General features: G+C 50.1%; 1 protein-coding gene across 1 annotated transcript; it reads left to right on the forward strand.

Moving 5' to 3' along the window:
• Positions 1-343: 343 nt before the first annotated feature.
• On the forward strand, positions 344-13,138 carry CD2 (CD2 molecule). The gene is made up of 5 exons (XM_027584464.1): positions 344-476; positions 597-896; positions 5,082-5,330; positions 9,027-9,149; positions 12,363-13,138. Exons 1-5 carry the CDS (start codon positions 416-418, stop codon positions 12,671-12,673), a joined length of 1,044 nt encoding a protein of 347 aa, XP_027440265.1. The 5' UTR covers positions 344-415; the 3' UTR covers positions 12,674-13,138.
• Positions 13,139-16,594: the final 3,456 nt, after the last annotated feature.

The following is a 16,594-nucleotide window of genomic DNA, read 5'->3' on the forward strand; positions in this document are numbered from 1 at the left end:
GATGTGGTCTTCTTAGAGGCAGCATGGCAGAATGGATAGAAGCAGGCTGTATGGTTAAATTTGGCTCCTTGTTAACCAAAGGGGGCTCTGGAGTGAGTTACTTAGCCCCTCGGTTCCTTTTCTCTTTGATGGGGGTAATAAAACCCACCCAAGGTTGTTGTGAGGATTAAAATGTGATAAGAAGACACCTACGCAGGATAAACACACCTGCTTTGGTAAAGGAGCCCATCAGCAGGGTTGGTTTGCTGAGGGTGTATGTGTGCGCCTGTGCGTGTGCGTGTGTTTTATGCTAACTGTAAAAGAAGTAAAAAAAAGAGGCACGTGGTTCAGCTCTCGGAGGGTGGATTCCTCTGGTCTTACTTCAGTTCCTTTTGCAGGAAGAGCTCAAATCATAACAAGGAAACTAACCCTAAAGATGAGCCTCGCATGTCAAATCTTAGCCAGCTTCCTTCTGATTTTCATCGTTTCTACCAAAGGTAAGTCAGTGTGGGTCTCCACTGGAGACCCTAACGTGAGCATAAGAGTCAAAGAGGTCATAGCCCAACTTTCTCCAGCAGTGAGTCTCAAGATCTCAGGAACTGTCTTGCTTTTTATAGGTGCAGCCCCTGAAAACAATGTTGTCTGGGGTACCCTGGGTCAAGACTTCAACCTGAACATTACTGGTTTTCAAATGAATGATGATATAGATGATATACGATGGGAAAAGGGCAAAATCAAGGTTGCACGACTCAAAATGGGCAAGCTTAAAGAGACAGATGGAAGATACAATGTATCAACAAATGGAGCTCTGAAAATTAAACATCTGAAGATAGAGGACGGTGATTCCTACAGGGTGGTTATATATGCTACAAATGGAAAGAACATATTGGACAAAACATTTCTACTGAAGATTCAAGGTAAGTCTTGGTTCCCTAAATTCTTCCATTTCAGTCTGGGTGCTATTTAGCAAGGTGGGGAATAGCATGTATGGAATGGCCCCAGCCTGACCTCGGCCTTGGGGGAGCCCTAAAGGAGATCTAATGCATCTCTCCAACCTCAGTGAGGGCTCCGTCCTGCGGAAGAGATGGAATCTCCACGTAGGGAAATACATGGCTGATAGAACCTCAACTCTCTTTGCCTAAAATGCTCTCTTCAGTGGTTAATGGCGATATGCAGTTGCGTGTAGAACCTCGATTAAGGTGGCATCAGTCAGGAGGAGAGGAACAGGTAGGCAGAAGAGAAAAGTGGCCATTTCAGGTGGACGATGAAGGAGTGAGCTGGGTGTGGGGCAGACTAACTGGAGAGCAGTGGGTCTTCCATCCACAGAGATATTTCAAGCCAGGATGCCCTGAAAGAGTAGCTATAAGGCAGGAAATGGCTGGAAGTCATGAATTTAAAGATGAACAGCCCTTGTTTCAGATCTGTTCAACATCAGAGTGATCAAAAGTGGAAGATAATTTTTGCTATAGCTGTAGAAAAGACACCAGGCGTGGCCGTATGTATGTGATGCCCTGGGAGGGTGGGAGTGCATCCTGAAGATGAGCCAGGGAGCTGTTGTTACAGTCCAGTCCGAAGGAGGTGGGTGGGGGTGGGGAGCTGCTTGGGGATTCTGAATTCAGGCCGCATGTTAGAGTCAATGGGAGACCCTAGGAAAGGTTACCGGGGCCAAGGTCCCAGCCCAGACCAATCAAATCAGAATTTCATGGCAGGGGCCCTGGGCATCAGTAGGTGCCAAAGCTCCCCAGCTGACCCTAACAGGCAGACAGAACCGAGGGCCCCTGGAGTAGATAAGAGGTGCCTGTAAAATGAGGAAGTAGAGTACGTGGAGAGTCCTGGGTGGAGAAAGGATGGGCAAGGTGGCTTGGGTGCAGGACACTAGGAAGAGAAAGCGAAATTGAAATGACACTGAAGTTGAAAGTCTGGGGATACTTGGGAGGTGGTGATAAGAAGTGAGAAGAGGAAGAAGCACTCGGCTTGGAAAGGAAGACAGGCGCACAAACCAGGGATTCCGCGGGCAAATAAACCAGTATTTCTGTGCTTCACACAGGAAATGCGCTGGAGGCAGGGCCCCTCCCCCCTCGCTAGGCTCACCTCCAGCCCAGCTCTCAGCAACCCCACATGTGCCGGCTCCCTGCAAATGACAACTCTCCGTACCCTGGTCCCCTGCAACCTTGAATGGAGAGCACATTCCAGAAATGGGGCAGGACTGAGAATGGAGCTGGAAGGGGGCTCTGCTTACGGGCTCTGGGAACCCAGTTCTCATGACTCCTGTCCACATGGGCTCAAGTGTTCCCTTCTGAACACGAGCCTCACGTTTGTGCCTCATCTAGTAATGCAGTGGTAATGGCTAACCAGCTCGGTGTCGGGTGCTTTGTTCCATGATCTTACTTAAGGTTCCTGACAATCCCGAGAGCTCATTGTTATTATCCTCGTATTATCTACAGGGACGTAGAAGCGACTTCTCCAAAGTCGCACGGCTTGACAGGAGCAGAGTCAGGGTGCAAGTCCAGGGCTTCTCTTAACAAGGATGGTGACATTTGTTTCCCCCAAACAGCTTTATTGAGATAGAATTCACATACCAGAAGTTCACCCACTTAAAGTGTACAATTCAACGGCTTCTGGTATATTCACAGAGTTGTACAACTAGCACACAATTGACTTTAGAGCATTTTCTTTATTCCCCAGATAAACCCCGCATTCCTTGGCCAAAAGACAGAGATCTTTCTGTGACACAACAGCCACCGGCTGAGTGTGTGTGTCTGTGTGTGTGTCATTGTCACACAGCATCTTAATTCAGTGTGTGGTCTTGTCCCCATTACTTGCCACGTGGCTTTGGGCAAATTCTCTGTCTGCTCTGAGTCTGATCTTTGTAATAATAACTCCATGGGATATTCAATGAGACAGCTAAACAAAGGTGCCCTGCAGGACCTGGGACCCAATACCCATTTGTGCAGTGCTAACGCCCTCCCCCATCCGTTCCTTCGCGCTTCTCGCAGCTTCGGCCTCTGTACTCAGATCTCCTTAATGAGGGGGCTACTTCCTCTGGCCAAAGAGGCACTGGAAGCCCTCTTAAAAGGATGTGTTGGGGGAGAATGAATAAATCCTAGTGACCTAGAACTAAGGAGTTCTCATGTATGTGATGTACCCCCACTTGATCCAGCCATGCCTCTTCCGGAAGCTACCTTACAGAGAGGGCATGTCCAAAGACATGGCGTCAAGAGCCTGCTCATCACTGTGTGGTTTATATTAATGAAATATTGGAAAGGATTGCAAAGTCCCCAGCAGTTATAAACTTATTCATTAAATTAAGAATACATCATTTAAAAAGATGGTAGAGATGAATATTTATCGATGTTTATAAAGGAAAGAATTTCATAATAGATCATTGGTAAGGAGGAATAAGGCAGACTACAAAATCATATGATCCAGTTTTAGTTTTTAAAACATGATTTATATGGATATTATGTATAGAAATCACCTGGTAAGGATATACATAAAAATATTAATTATTGACTCTGGGTAGTAGAATTGCATGTGATTTTTTTTAAAGATTTTATTTATTTGAGAGAGAGAGAGAGCACACATGAGTAGGGAGAGGGGCAGAGGGAGCAGCAGGCTTCCTGCGGAGCAGGGAGCCTGATGCGGGGCTCAATCCCAGAACCCCGAGATCATGACCTGAGCCAAAGGCAGACGCATAACCGACTGAGCCACCCAGGCACCCTTGCATGTGATTTTTAATCTTGAAACATTTTGTTGCATCTGATCAATTTTTACAGTGATTGGATGTCACTGTTATAAATAGAAAAAAAGATTGTTTCCATTTTGAAGAGGCAAGTAAACACCTTGATTTGACCCCTAGACTCTGCACTGGTTGCCTTGTAGACCCTCCATCTTCTTCATTCTGGATCACACAGAATCTTGAGAGGGGAAGGAAGGTGAATTTCCACATGCGGACCTACTAGGGCAAAAATGAAATCTGATGGGAAAGTTCATGGAGAAGATACGTTGTCTGGGAGGCAAGGAGGGAGGGAGTCATTGAAAAAGAAGCCATCTGGCTGCATAAGGAATGGAGAGAGATTGAGAGAGAAAGGTGGTAAACCTGGGGAAAGAGAGTCAGGGTGAGATTGAGAACAGAAGAGAAGAAGGAGGAGGTCACGCTAGCTAAGAAGTGGTGGAGTTAGGATTTCCACCGGCCCCATCTGAAGCCAAGGGCTTTGTCTTTCATGCCACAGCCTTGGCATATTATGGTGTCAGAAAAAGAAAGGCAGGGAGTTTACGATTATGAACGTAACAATGGCCACCAATAACGTCAGTACCTAACGATGTGCCCAGGGCCCTGTCACAGGTTGTCCCTGTTACGACAGGTGGGGCATGTCTTTCTTATCCGTCTCTTACAGATGAGGTCCAGTGAGGCACAGTGAGGGGCTGAGCAGCTTTGGGTGAGGAAAGGGGTTGGTGCCCACTCACCCCAGAGCTTGAGTTGCACACCCGGCCCTCTGCTCCCAGGACCTGGTGGATGGGTGGGGGTGGGGTTTGTTTGTGACCAAGGTCCCAGGCCACACATGGAACGATGCCTCCAGGGCAGCGTTCCTGGCTGCTTTGAAGCACTGCTCCCCCCCTCAGGCTTGTGGGGATCAGGACATGTTAACCGCCTTACCATGCTACTGAACTTGGACTTGGAAGAGTGGGCTCCTCCCCTGATCTATCATTTATTAGTGGATGCCCTTAGTCCACCATTTAACCTCAGGTCTTGGGTATGTCCTCTGTAAATGGTAAGAAAACATCAACCTCTTCCGTGTGTTAGGATTAAATGATATCATGTATGTGAAAACATTTTAAGGTACAAAATAGCACATAAACTCTTGAGATATATATATATATATATATATATTTTACTCCTGTAATGTAGCTATGAACTTCACAGAAAAATTTGTGCTGAATGTGCTGTATAAAAAAAAGAAAATAAAAAAAAGATTTTCAAAAATAGCTAGTGGTCTTGGAAATTGTTCCCTGGTCCCAAACTAACTCCATTCCCCCCTCTATTAATGTCTATTAAAATCAGAAAATTGGCTAATATGAATTGGATTTTTTTTTTTTTCCAGAGGAGGTTTCACTACCTGTGATGTTCTGGAGTTGTACCAACAGAAACCTGACCTGTGAGATAAGGAGTGGAACTGACCCTGAATTAATGCTGTATCTAGATAATACATTATTAGCTAATGGTGCATCTAAAACTATTTCTCGGAGGATTGCCCCAAACAAGTGGACGACCAAACGGAGTATGTCATTCAACTGCACGGCGAAGAACAAAGTCAGTAAGCAAAACGGAGGGGTGACCATCGATTGTTCAGGTGCGTGGCAAGCACTGGTCAGACGTCCCGGGCTTACTTCTCAAACACAGCCTGCCAGGTCCAGGGCAGAGACTCACTCCAGCACCTGGGTTCCCGGGCTAGGAGGCAGCCTTGGCTCAGGGTGAGAACTGAAAACACACCTCTTCCTCCTGGAAACCTCCAAGGGAATCCTTGGAGGAGAGAGAAGGTGGTGTTCTATGGTTACCCATCGTGTGTGTCCTTCCATGGAGCACAGTGTAACGTCAGGCAATTACAAAGATCCTCTTCTGGGAGAAAGAATTGCCCAGTTGAAGAGGTAGAAGGAACTGTAGAGGTTATCTCATGCAAACCCCCATTTCCCAGAGAGGTCAGCTGATTTGCCTGAGGTCCCTCAGCTAGTCAGTGACCAGGATTGTGACTCCCAGGCTAACAATGGAGAAGGAAACAAAAAAGATTACTTTCTGGAAGGGAGATGGGCAGTACCTCCTATCAGGAGCCAAGGTAAAAATCCAGAAGTTAGGGGCATGGAGAGACGATGAGCTCAAGGCCAGGGAGGATGGTGGACCCAGTGAGGAAATGTCCCTCCTGCCATAGAGCTGACAGCCCCGCATCAGGAAGTCCTGAAACCCCAGGCGTGTAAGCTCTTCCCCCAGAGTTCCTGCTTCACACGACTCCTGGAAGTAATATTGGGGAGGCAGCCTGCTGTTGGGGGCGCTCTGGGAACCAGAGGCCTGGACTTGAGTTCGCATCTGTCCAAATTCAGTGGGATTAACTTGTCAGAGTTCCTTCCCCTTTCTGGGCTTCAGCCTCCTGGTCCACAAAGAGAATGAGCCCCATGATCCCTCAGTTTCCTCATCTCGTACTCTGTCTGCTGAACCCTTCTGAAGGGAGACTGAACACAGAAAAGTAGTTTCTGAGATTCTACAGGGACTATGGCTGGTGAGTTACCTCAGGGAACAGCCCTGAGCTGGTATGAAGTCAGACGTGAGGCTTTCTTATATACGCGTTGAAGGAGTTATCTGCCGCTGCATAACAAATTACCTTTGTTGGTGGCTTAAAACACCGGTGACTCGCTCACAGTTTCTGTGAGTCACAAGTCTGGGAGTGTCTTAGCAGCTGGGTGGTTGTGGCTCTTACATGCGGCTGCGGTCAGGACACCGGCCGGGACCACAGTCATGTGGGCCGGGTCCAGGCTCTGCTTGTCAGGGCTCGCTCACGGGGCCTGTTGGGCCGCCTCACAATATGGCTACTAGCTGCCCTCAGCCAGGCTAAGAGAGAGCCTGAGTGAGTGTCTGAGGCAAACGCCATGGTCTATTTGTAACTTAGTCTCAGGGGTACTATCCCATCACTTCTACCATATTCTGTTCTTCAGAAGCGACACAGTAAGCCCAGCCCACGTGCATAGGAGGGAATACCAGGGGGCTGGGGGCTTTGGGGAGGCATCTTAGAGGCTGCCAACCACACGCTGAGACGGGCATCACTTCACCCTCATGTCGGTCCACCAGCCATGACCCCACAACCCCCCATCATGAAGGCGCAGTGCGCGAAGCTGCCCCTTCTTGACTTCACAACCTCTTTTCCCCCTTCTGGGAAAGACATACTTCTACTAAAAATTATTCATTGTTTATCTGAAATTCAAATGTAATTGCATGTCCTGTGGTTTATCTGGCAACCATGTTCTTCATGTTTATTCTAACCAGATCCCACCAGCATAGAAATGTGTGTGCATCGGGGATGGAGGGAGTCAGGAAGGGCCTCGGGAGAAGCCAAGGTTCAAAGGTAGAACATTCACATCCCTTACCCTCTGGGGCAGGTCTGGAAAAGGGCCACTGAAGAGATGGGAAGGATTCCCCTGGGGGAAGTGGGGGAGGGGCAGGCGCTCTTGAAGACCCTCAAAGGGATCACCTTCAAGGTCCAAGCCAGAGAGGGGCAAGGAAAAGACTATCCATTTGGCTCAGCAAAAAGCAAGCATATCCTTGAAACCAAAACACTGAGGGAGGAGCACATTTGGATGCTGAAGGACCGCCTCACATGAACTTAAGGGGGCGTCATGTGGGAAGCGGTATGCTTGGATTTCGAGATGGTGAGGACATGGTTTTGAATGATGGAGCCCCAGCTGCCTCTGAGACAAGCTGGAATGTTCCCTGCCAAGAGCACCCCAGGTCTCGGAGGGTCCTGCTGGACAGACCTGTGAATGGACAGTGTGAGGCGTGCCTCCGTTTCCATGAGTGCCCCAGACAGAGGTGTGGCCACCCCGTGTGAGGACTCAAAAGCTTAGCAGTGGCTGCACGGCTCAGCCCCTGCTCCCCGACCTGTTCCCACTGGGTCAGACCCTGGGAAGTTCAGCCTGAGAGAGACTCCAGCAGCCCCCGGCTCCAGCCGCCAGAGCCTTCAAGGACCCCAGTGCTTTCTTGGTCTTATGGAACGTTCCAATGGAAGCACCGCTGTCCACAGAGCAGGGGAGGTTGTGTGACTGGCAGGCCAAGAGTGGGGCAGAGAGGGAAAACAGTGAGAATTAACAGACTGTTGCCGTCAGAAAATCTTTCAGTTTGGTTTCTGGGCCTCTGGCTTACTCCCAGGGCTCATCCCGGGCTTCACGTGTAACGGGGTCTTCCTAGGGATGTTTGGCTGGAAAAGGGTCTCCTTGTGATGCTGGCTGAGCTCCGGTTTGTCCTCCAGATGCGTGAGTCCCCTGACACCTGGCCTCAGCTACGGCCTCTCTAACTGCCTTTGACTCACCAAGGGGAGGTGGCCCAGTCCCTCTCCTGGGGACACAGCTCCCAGAAACGCCAGTGCACAGAGCTCTGCTAAGAGCCAGACCTCGCCTCTGTGTGTCGTTTTACAGTTTACAAAGCACTTTCACATCCATTATCTGATTGACCTCCAACAGCCAGCCTGTGATATAAGTTTCATTTTCTCCTTTTTATGCTGAATGGAACAGGCTCAGAGAGGTGGAGTAGCTTGCCAAAGGTCACACAGCTCTTGCCCAGAAGAGCCTGGATTCAAACCCATTTCTCTGAACACTGAGTGGTTATCCTTATTGTGTTGCGGCAACTGAAGGTCTGCGACCTCAAGATCAAATTCACTGCCGCTGCTAAGCTAACTCACTGCGTGTCTGAGTTTCTCTCATAGGCCAGGGAAAATCTGGGAGGGGGAGCTGACCAGCGGGCTGGACAAGTGAAACATTTACCCTGAGTCTTCGGAAACTGCCTGGTCAAAACAAAAAAATGCCACCTGGTGTCGGAGGGCAGCCAGAGATGAAGGTGGATACATAGTGCAGAAACATGGAAGCAAGGGGCTGCTTAACGGCACCACTCGGGAACAAATACTTTGTGGTCTCAGGCAACCCATCCTCCCTCTCTCAGCCTATGAAACTAGAAGTGACCCTAGATTGTCTCTAAACTCCTTCCCAGAGCTAAACTGACATGCTCCTTGTTGGGGTGGTGGGGCGGGCAGGGAGAGGGGCAATGTCCGGCACCCGAAGAATTTGGCATGTCTGGCACAGAGCAGCCGTCTGGGGGGCTTCGGCCAGACCCCCGCGCTTTCAGAGATCAACAAGACTGACGGCCTCCGTGCGCTCAGCTTTTCTGAGGGCGAAAAGCCCCATGAGGCTCTTTCACCTGCTTCATGCGGGAGGCAGGAGTCCTTGGCCAGAGCCATGAAATGGCACCTCAGCCCAGGACCCCTCACCTCCATGCATTTCTGTTCCTCTTGCAGAGAAGGGTCTGGACTTGTATCTCATTGTTGGTATCTGCGGAGGAGGCACCATCTTCGTCATCTTTATGACACTACTCATTTTCTACATCAACAAGAGAAAAAAGCAGAACAGTAGGAGAAATGGTAAGCTCCCCCGCTTCTGTCCCACCGCAGGCCAGGGCAAAATCCCCGTGGAAACAACTCATGGGGATGACACTGTGAGTCTGGAAGGAAAATAATGGAGATGGGGATTTTCAGAATGTCAGGGTTATAACCGGTGGTTACAGGTTTTTCCATTCTCTGTTTAGCTTGATCTTTGAAAAATAAATTCTCAGTGGTGACAGTAGGAGAGCATTGAGAAGCTGAATCCTGGTTGGCCCCTTGGAATGCACCACCGAGGCTGACTCGGTCGAAGCCCTGTGTGGACATATTTTGAATGAGCCACACATCTCTACGTGGGTAGAATGACTAGCTTCGAAATAGCATCTCCATGAACAAACATCTCGTCCTCTCTGGAGGCGGGGTGGGTGGGTGGGGGTGGAGGCAGGCAAGGTGTGTTCAGAACCACACTCTTGGAAACACAGGTAAAATTTCAGGGACCCGCAGGACACATGTGGTCTAAAACCAGGGAGTTACACCCCCTTTTCCAATTTGTTGTTCAGAGGGGGTATGTGTGCTGGGACTGTTTCTTCCTCAAATCAGGCCTGTCCAACAACCCAGCAAGAATGAAAATGTTGTGCTTATAAGTGGGGAGCTGGCTCAAGGAACACAGGCCTCCCAAGGCAGTGAGTTCAGATAATGGCACATCAGGTGTCTCTGCGGGCTCTGGGGGTGCTGGGACCCCATGCTGCAGGTGGGTCCGGCGGGGCACATCGAGCCACAGCCAGACATGCAGCCAGCAAGCAGGCCCCTCAGGTTCTGTGTAATCTGACATTCACAGTAGGACTGGGTCCTCTCACTCTGGGTCTCTCCCTAGAGGGGGCATGTGATGCCCACGCCAGTGGCCTGCAGCACCACACAAACAAGGACCTGGGCTTAACCTGCGCAGGCAGGCGTGGTCTTGGGCCACCTTTGGACTTGGCTTCCTTACTCCAGACTTCTCACCTTGGGTCCCCTTCAGGCCACGGCTCCCAGGGCAACACCGTGTTTCCACCGCCATCTCTCCAGCCTCTCTGCCCACCTGGAGCAGAATTGCTTGCTAGTCCCATGGGCACCCATGGTTCCCTCATGTCTGTGCCCTGCTCAGGCTGTTTTCTGTCCATGTCCCCCTGCAAAGACCCTTTCTCCATTGCCTGATGGTCAAAGATCACATAGTCCTCCAAGCCCATGACAAGGCAATCCCTGCTTTCAACATGATAATTAGCTCATGTTGACAAAGCAGTGAGTCACTTGGGCCAGGGACTAACCTCTGTAATATAATGCTTTGCATTCATTATTGTATCCAACTTCCCGAGTGATCTTGTGAGATAGATAATATTCATACAGATGAGAAAATTTAAGCTCAGTGAGGTTAAATGATTTCCCCCCAAATCCTATGGCCAGTGGGCTAAGTCAGGACTAGGGTGATACAAGCAAGGAGTTCTGTACAATTTAGGTAGACCATCACCCTCAGGGTCTACCCTGCCTTGCACAACCCTGAGAGTGAGGGACCCCTTCCATTCTGTGCCCTGGTGAGATGAGGACACTGAGCCTGGAGGAATTCTGGGGAGCAGGCATTTGGGCAGTGGCTGCAGGGACGGGGGGGGTGGCACGCCGGAACCCCCCAGTCCTGCTCTGCCAGGCAGGCTGCTCAGAGCCACAGTTCACCTGTTTGTTGTGCAAGGCAGCCCCGGGGGCTTGGCCACTTGGCCGCACTCGCTTCCTCCCCGCAGAGCTCATGGGACTCTGTCTGCACCTCTCTGGTGGCTCTGGGCTCTTCCCAGAGTCTGACATTGTGGTTTGCAGTCCTGCTTCGGGTCCCTTGATTTTAGGCTTCTTGAGGGCAAGTATTGTCCTGTCACCGTCTTGTATCTGAGCCATCGCTTCTACTTGGCAATGGCACTTAAATTGAGAAGATGGGGAACAAATGTTTGAAGGACAAATGTACAAAACAAAACAGTGGGTGAACAGACTGCTAGGCAAATGGGCAGCCCAAGCTTGCCTTAGAGGGGATGAGAGAGGCCTCTCTAAAGCCGCACGGCCGGGACTTGGGCCCGCCCCTCAAGTCCTCTCCACAGCTTCCTGGCACGCCCTCAGCTACCTCAGGGCACCAAAGACGGCATAGAGGATGTGTTTTTCTCTTTCCGTGCCCTTTACCTTTTGTGCTTAGAGCACTCTGGCCCCTCGTGTGTCACAACCACGTCATCGGACTCTGAGTCTTCACATTCAAAGCTGCCTGAGGCCTGGATTTCCAGCCCTCAGGGGAGACTGTTCTCCCAACATCCTCACCGGAAGTTACAGGGCCATGCTCAGAGGGTACCGGGGCTTCCTAAGCTGGATATGCCCATGTCAATGTGAGGGGCCATTCACTGGCCCTAGAAGAACGTTCTCTTCCTAGCTCCCTTGGGAGCCCTGCAAGGATGGCTTTGGACAGAGGCACTGGGACACCTCCCTTGCAGCCCAGGGGAGGCGGAGGGCCAGAGGGGCCCTTCAGGCCTAGAGCAGGTGAGCCTCCTCACGGATTTCCTGTGTGGTTTTGAAACAACAAAGGAACAACCACATTATTGGGAGCTGCGGGCCTGTCTTCACGACTGCTGTCACATATCGCAGAAAATCCCAGAGGGGTGATAGGACGAGAAATTCTTGTCCTTCCTAGCCCAAGAGCATGGGGCTTGCTTATGAATTTCTGAGAAACTAGTAAGTTTCTGAGGACTGAGAGGCCCCTTGCATATATTCCAACCCCTCACCAGAATGTGGGTTGCCTTAGAGCAAGAACTGGATGAAAGGCAGCCCTAACAGGGAAACCCACCAGAAGTCAGATGGTTACTAACGTCCCCTCTGACTACGGAGCTCCTATCCAAAGTGCTCCAACCACAAGGTGCTCTCAGGGCATGGTCTCTAGGGTAACCCAGAGGCAGGGCTCTGAGGTCTGAGCGCCCTCTCCATGCCTGGGACACCCCGGCACAAGCCCTCTACCTGCGTCTTTTCCTCTGGCTCCCTGAGTTCCCAAAAGCCCTGGGCTCTCACTCTACCCTGCTGGTGGGCGTTTCTGTCTCCCCTACAGGACCTGGAAATTTTAGAGGGTAGAGGTGGCATCTGCTTTCTCACCACATCCCCCAAACAGCTAGCACGACATCCCACACATAGGCGATACGCTCAATAAATATTTACATTGATCCTATCTTACCAAGAGAACGCTCAAAGGTTTTATTATTGCAGACGAGGAGCTGGAGATAAGAACACGCAGAGTAACCACCAAGGAGAGGCGCCAGAAGCCCCGCCAGGTTCCAGGATCAGCTCCTCAAAATCCAGCTGTGTCCCAAGCTCCTCCACCACCTAGTCATCGGCCCCAGGTCCCTTGTCATCGGTCCCCGCCTCCGAGCCACCGTGTCCAGCATCACCCGCAGAAGAAGGCTCCTCCTCCGTCAGCCACCCACGTTCACCAGCAGAAAGGTCCTCCCCTCCCTAGGCCTCGAGTTCAACCAAAACCTCCCCATGGGGCACAGAAAACTCATAACTCTGTCTCCTGACATGGTTGTCCCCTTCTTCTAACTAAAAGAGATAGAAATTGTTCTTTCCCATAAGGGCACAGTGGAGTTTCTCCACGGTGGGGGTCCGCACCTGCGCTTTCATCAAGTGCATTCTGCAAGTTAGGATTACCACCTCCTAGGCATGTGGGCCATGGCCATGTCTGCATCTCCTAGCTCATCCACGTGCCCTAACACCTGGAGCCTCTGGCTTCCTCCCAAATCCTCATCATGCCAGGAAGGGCTAGCAATTCAAATGCCAGCATCGGGATGATGGGCCACCGAGCACAAAGTTCTAGAGCTCTCCTCGCTTCCCCTTCAGATCACGTGCAGACATGAGCTGTCTCGCCGCACCTGTGCCTCGCTGCAAGCAGCTACCTGCCCGAGTGACCCTGGGGTTTCTTATGTGCCTGGTGGACACTTGCTTACCATCTTGAGGGGAGAAGTGAAATAAAAGCTTTGATTTGACCAGTGTCTGCTCATTGTAGAAAGAAGCCCAGCAGCAAGCTGCTGGATGAGAAAGAGGCTGGGTGGTGTGACAGCAGGATCAAATTTGGTCACCCCAATTCACCTGGGCCACCAAATCCCCCCCCAGAACAACCAGAACATGTTCCCCAGGTCTCAGCTGCAAGGCTGGCCCAACAAGCTATTTGATTTGTCTGTTGAATTGAAACCTCTATGCGCAAACTGCGACAAAGAGGCACCAGCAAACGGAATTTGGGTCTCACTTCCTTGACTGTTCAGACATGGTCACAATGATCTGTAGAATCATCCTTGAAAAGAAGGGAATCTGTGAATCCTGGAGGTGCCGTGAGACGATCAAACACCACCAAAGGGCAGCTGGGCTGGGAGCCACCTTGGTGGCATCAAATCCCCAGTGTCTTAAATGGCCACTGGGCAAAGATCATCCCCCATCCCCAGCCAGCAACCATGCTAGCTATACAGGGGGAAGTGGAAAAAAAAAAAAAAAAAAAGAACAGTTTTCAGTTAAGGTTTTAAACAATAGGCAGTGAGCAGGCACCTGCTTTGAAATGTTTGGTGCCATGTTTGTGGTCTTGTCCTCCCTCCTTCTCCTGGCTTTGTGCACTTGCTAAACCTTGTCAAGATCTGGCAGGAAGCTCTGAGGTCTAAACCACAAAGTCTCTGTATACTTAGGACTTCCTGTAAGAGCTCACTGAGGGTGGAACCATGCCTGCCTCTTAACCCCAGTGTTTACTGTGTTAGTACCCCGAGTTAATTATTAAGGATGAGGATGAATGAGCGCCCACGGCCTCCTGAAATCCAGCCCAGTAACAGTCATCCCAGGACCTACCTGGTGGGAGAGATGAAGGTCTTAGCACTGCCCCCTTCTCCTTCCTCGCGGCAGTCCTGAAGGATTCCATCAGCCATCCTGCCATCATGGCTCATTCCCATCCCTTTCACGAAGCCTTCCCTGGCCTCTCCAGCCCAAGCCCGGCCTTTCTTCTGAAATCCTGGGTTGCGATCACATATATTGCCTGTAACTGCTCCTCAGTTCATCGTTCAGTCACTCAGCATTCACTGAACGTCTATGTGCCAGACTCTCTCCTAGGTAGAGGTGTTCACCAGCGTCTTTGCCTAGACTCAGCTTACAGTCTGGTTACAGAGCGGAGGACCAATAACCAGACAAATGAAACACAGCCTGGGAAGTAGAGGTCAGATGCAAGTACAGGAGCCCAGAGGAAGGACTTTGAATCTACATGGAATCGGGGGGCTGGGGCGACCTGGAGGAGGCATTTGAATCGAGTCAAACTAAATCAGTAGCGTTGGTGAAGTCGCTGGGCAGAATCACCCATGCAGAGGCAACAGCCTGAGCAAGGTTCATGTCAGCTCCCTGTGTCCACAGGTGTGTGATTCCTTTTTCAACTACTGGGTTTCATCAACTTGAAGGTACCATTGATACGAAGGGGCACTGGTATTTTATATGCTGTAAGAGAGAAAAAAACACCCTTTGTTGCGTTATAACAAATACTAAGATACAGTTTTTAGGCATGATCCCATTTCTGAGATGTTAAAATGTAAAAAAAAAAAAATGCTTTTTAGAATCAGTGAAAGCTTCCTGAGGACAATGACTATTTCTCAGTGTCGTGTACTGAAAATGTCACTAGTAACTTGACTGAATGGGTGAGGATAGCCCTGTCAAAGGAAGGGCATTGGACATGTGTAGCATCTACTGATGTAAGACACATTCCCTCCCTGCTACAGTCTCCACTGTGAGGCGGAAAACATGGGCTTTGCTCAAGATTTGTGCTGCAGTCACCCCACATGTCCGGTGTTGGGTGACCTGCCACTGACCCTGTCTGTAGCATAGACTTTCTGAGAAATGATCAGGTCAGCTGCATAAGAATAAACTGTGGATAAAAAAAACTTGAAAAACAAATGGGGCCCCTGTCTGGGTCAGTCAGAGGAGCTTGAGACTCTTGATCTTGGGGTCATGAGTTTGAGCTCCATGTTGTGTGTAGAAAATCTTTAAATAAATAAAAAAAAATGTTTCAAAAAAAAGAAGAATAGACTGTGGAGCTTGTCAAAGAAATAATGATTCAGGAGGTTAGGTTGGGGCCCAAGCCCCTGGGTTTTTAACGGCCTCTCTAGGTGATTCCGACAGCCATTCAAGTTGGGGAACCACAGGTCTTTGGGTTCTCAAATTATTACTCATCAGTGGCTGGCCAAACATGAGGACTTATAAATAATACAACATTGGAAGAAAAACAGCAACAGCCCAGTTAAATAAGCCTCTGAGGGGAATTTCCAATACAAGAAAGTCTGCCAAATTGGAAAAAAATATCTAGGTAGTTCAAGGGACAGGAATACCCTAGAGTGTCAGATGAAGATAAGAAAGTTTGATTTTTCTGATAGCTCCCCACCCCTCGCCCTCCCTGAAGAGCAGTCTAACCCTAGCAGCTGGGCCAGCCTAGCTCCAAGGGGGCCCCGGTGGTGGACTCAGCCTCCCTCTCTGCACCCTCCTACCTGGGCCCCTCGGGGCTGGCCATGTTTGCCAGGCTGCAGCCGCACGGCTCCTCCAGTGTGGTCATGTGTCCTACACATCAGGGCCACCGCCCACACGGTTCCCCTGGCTCCTTGCCTGCTTGCCAGTCCACAGTCTTCTTTCAGGACTCAGACCCCAGGTCATTAGAGGGGCCTTTCATTATCCTGAACTCTGCCGTGAGCTTGTGAGACCATTTCATCTCTGTGACTTGCTCTGTGGTCATCCAGCTCAGAGTGGAAGAAGGCCCAAGGCTACCAGAGCCAGAGTAATTTACTCGGCCTCATCGGATATTGGTTTCCTTATCTGTCAAATGAGGAGAACAGCTCACTGGGTCAGAGTGAGGATTCACTCTGGAAATAATGTATGTAAATGTAACTGGTGTGACCTACTGGGCAGAAGACATCTGACAACTAAGCTTTCCACCTGGCTTGATGCCTGAATAAGAATACCCCGGATAGCAGGTACAAATGGCCCACTTATTGGAAAGAGACGCAGTGGATTATAAATTAATAAATAAGTACGCAGTAAGGTGACTTGTGCTGTGAGTTTGATTCACCTGACTTAGTTTCCTGATGTCAGGCCCCATGGGACAATTGGATAAAATCCTATATCAGATGTATTAAAAGCTACAGATCAGATCTGTGAGACCACCCCACAAAGCCTGGACTGAGCCACCAACCTGGCTGTCACGTCCTTGGCCCCCAAGCAGGACCACCCTGATGACACACCTGGACTCCATAAGACAGCTTGGCGGCTCATTCACAGCAATTCAAAGCAGGGGAAATTCTGGTCTTTCTGATAGCCTACCTGTCCACGTGAGATCTACCCACTGGTCAGGGCCAGCATAGGGGAGGTGCTTACAACAAATGTTTGTGTTGGGCAATCAACCTTCATGGATTCAAGCAGTCAGTCAGTCCTGG

The sequence above is a fragment of the Zalophus californianus genome, chromosome 4 (assembly GCF_009762305.2).
Source record: "Zalophus californianus isolate mZalCal1 chromosome 4, mZalCal1.pri.v2, whole genome shotgun sequence".
NCBI classification, from domain to species: Eukaryota; Metazoa; Chordata; class Mammalia; order Carnivora; family Otariidae; genus Zalophus; species Zalophus californianus.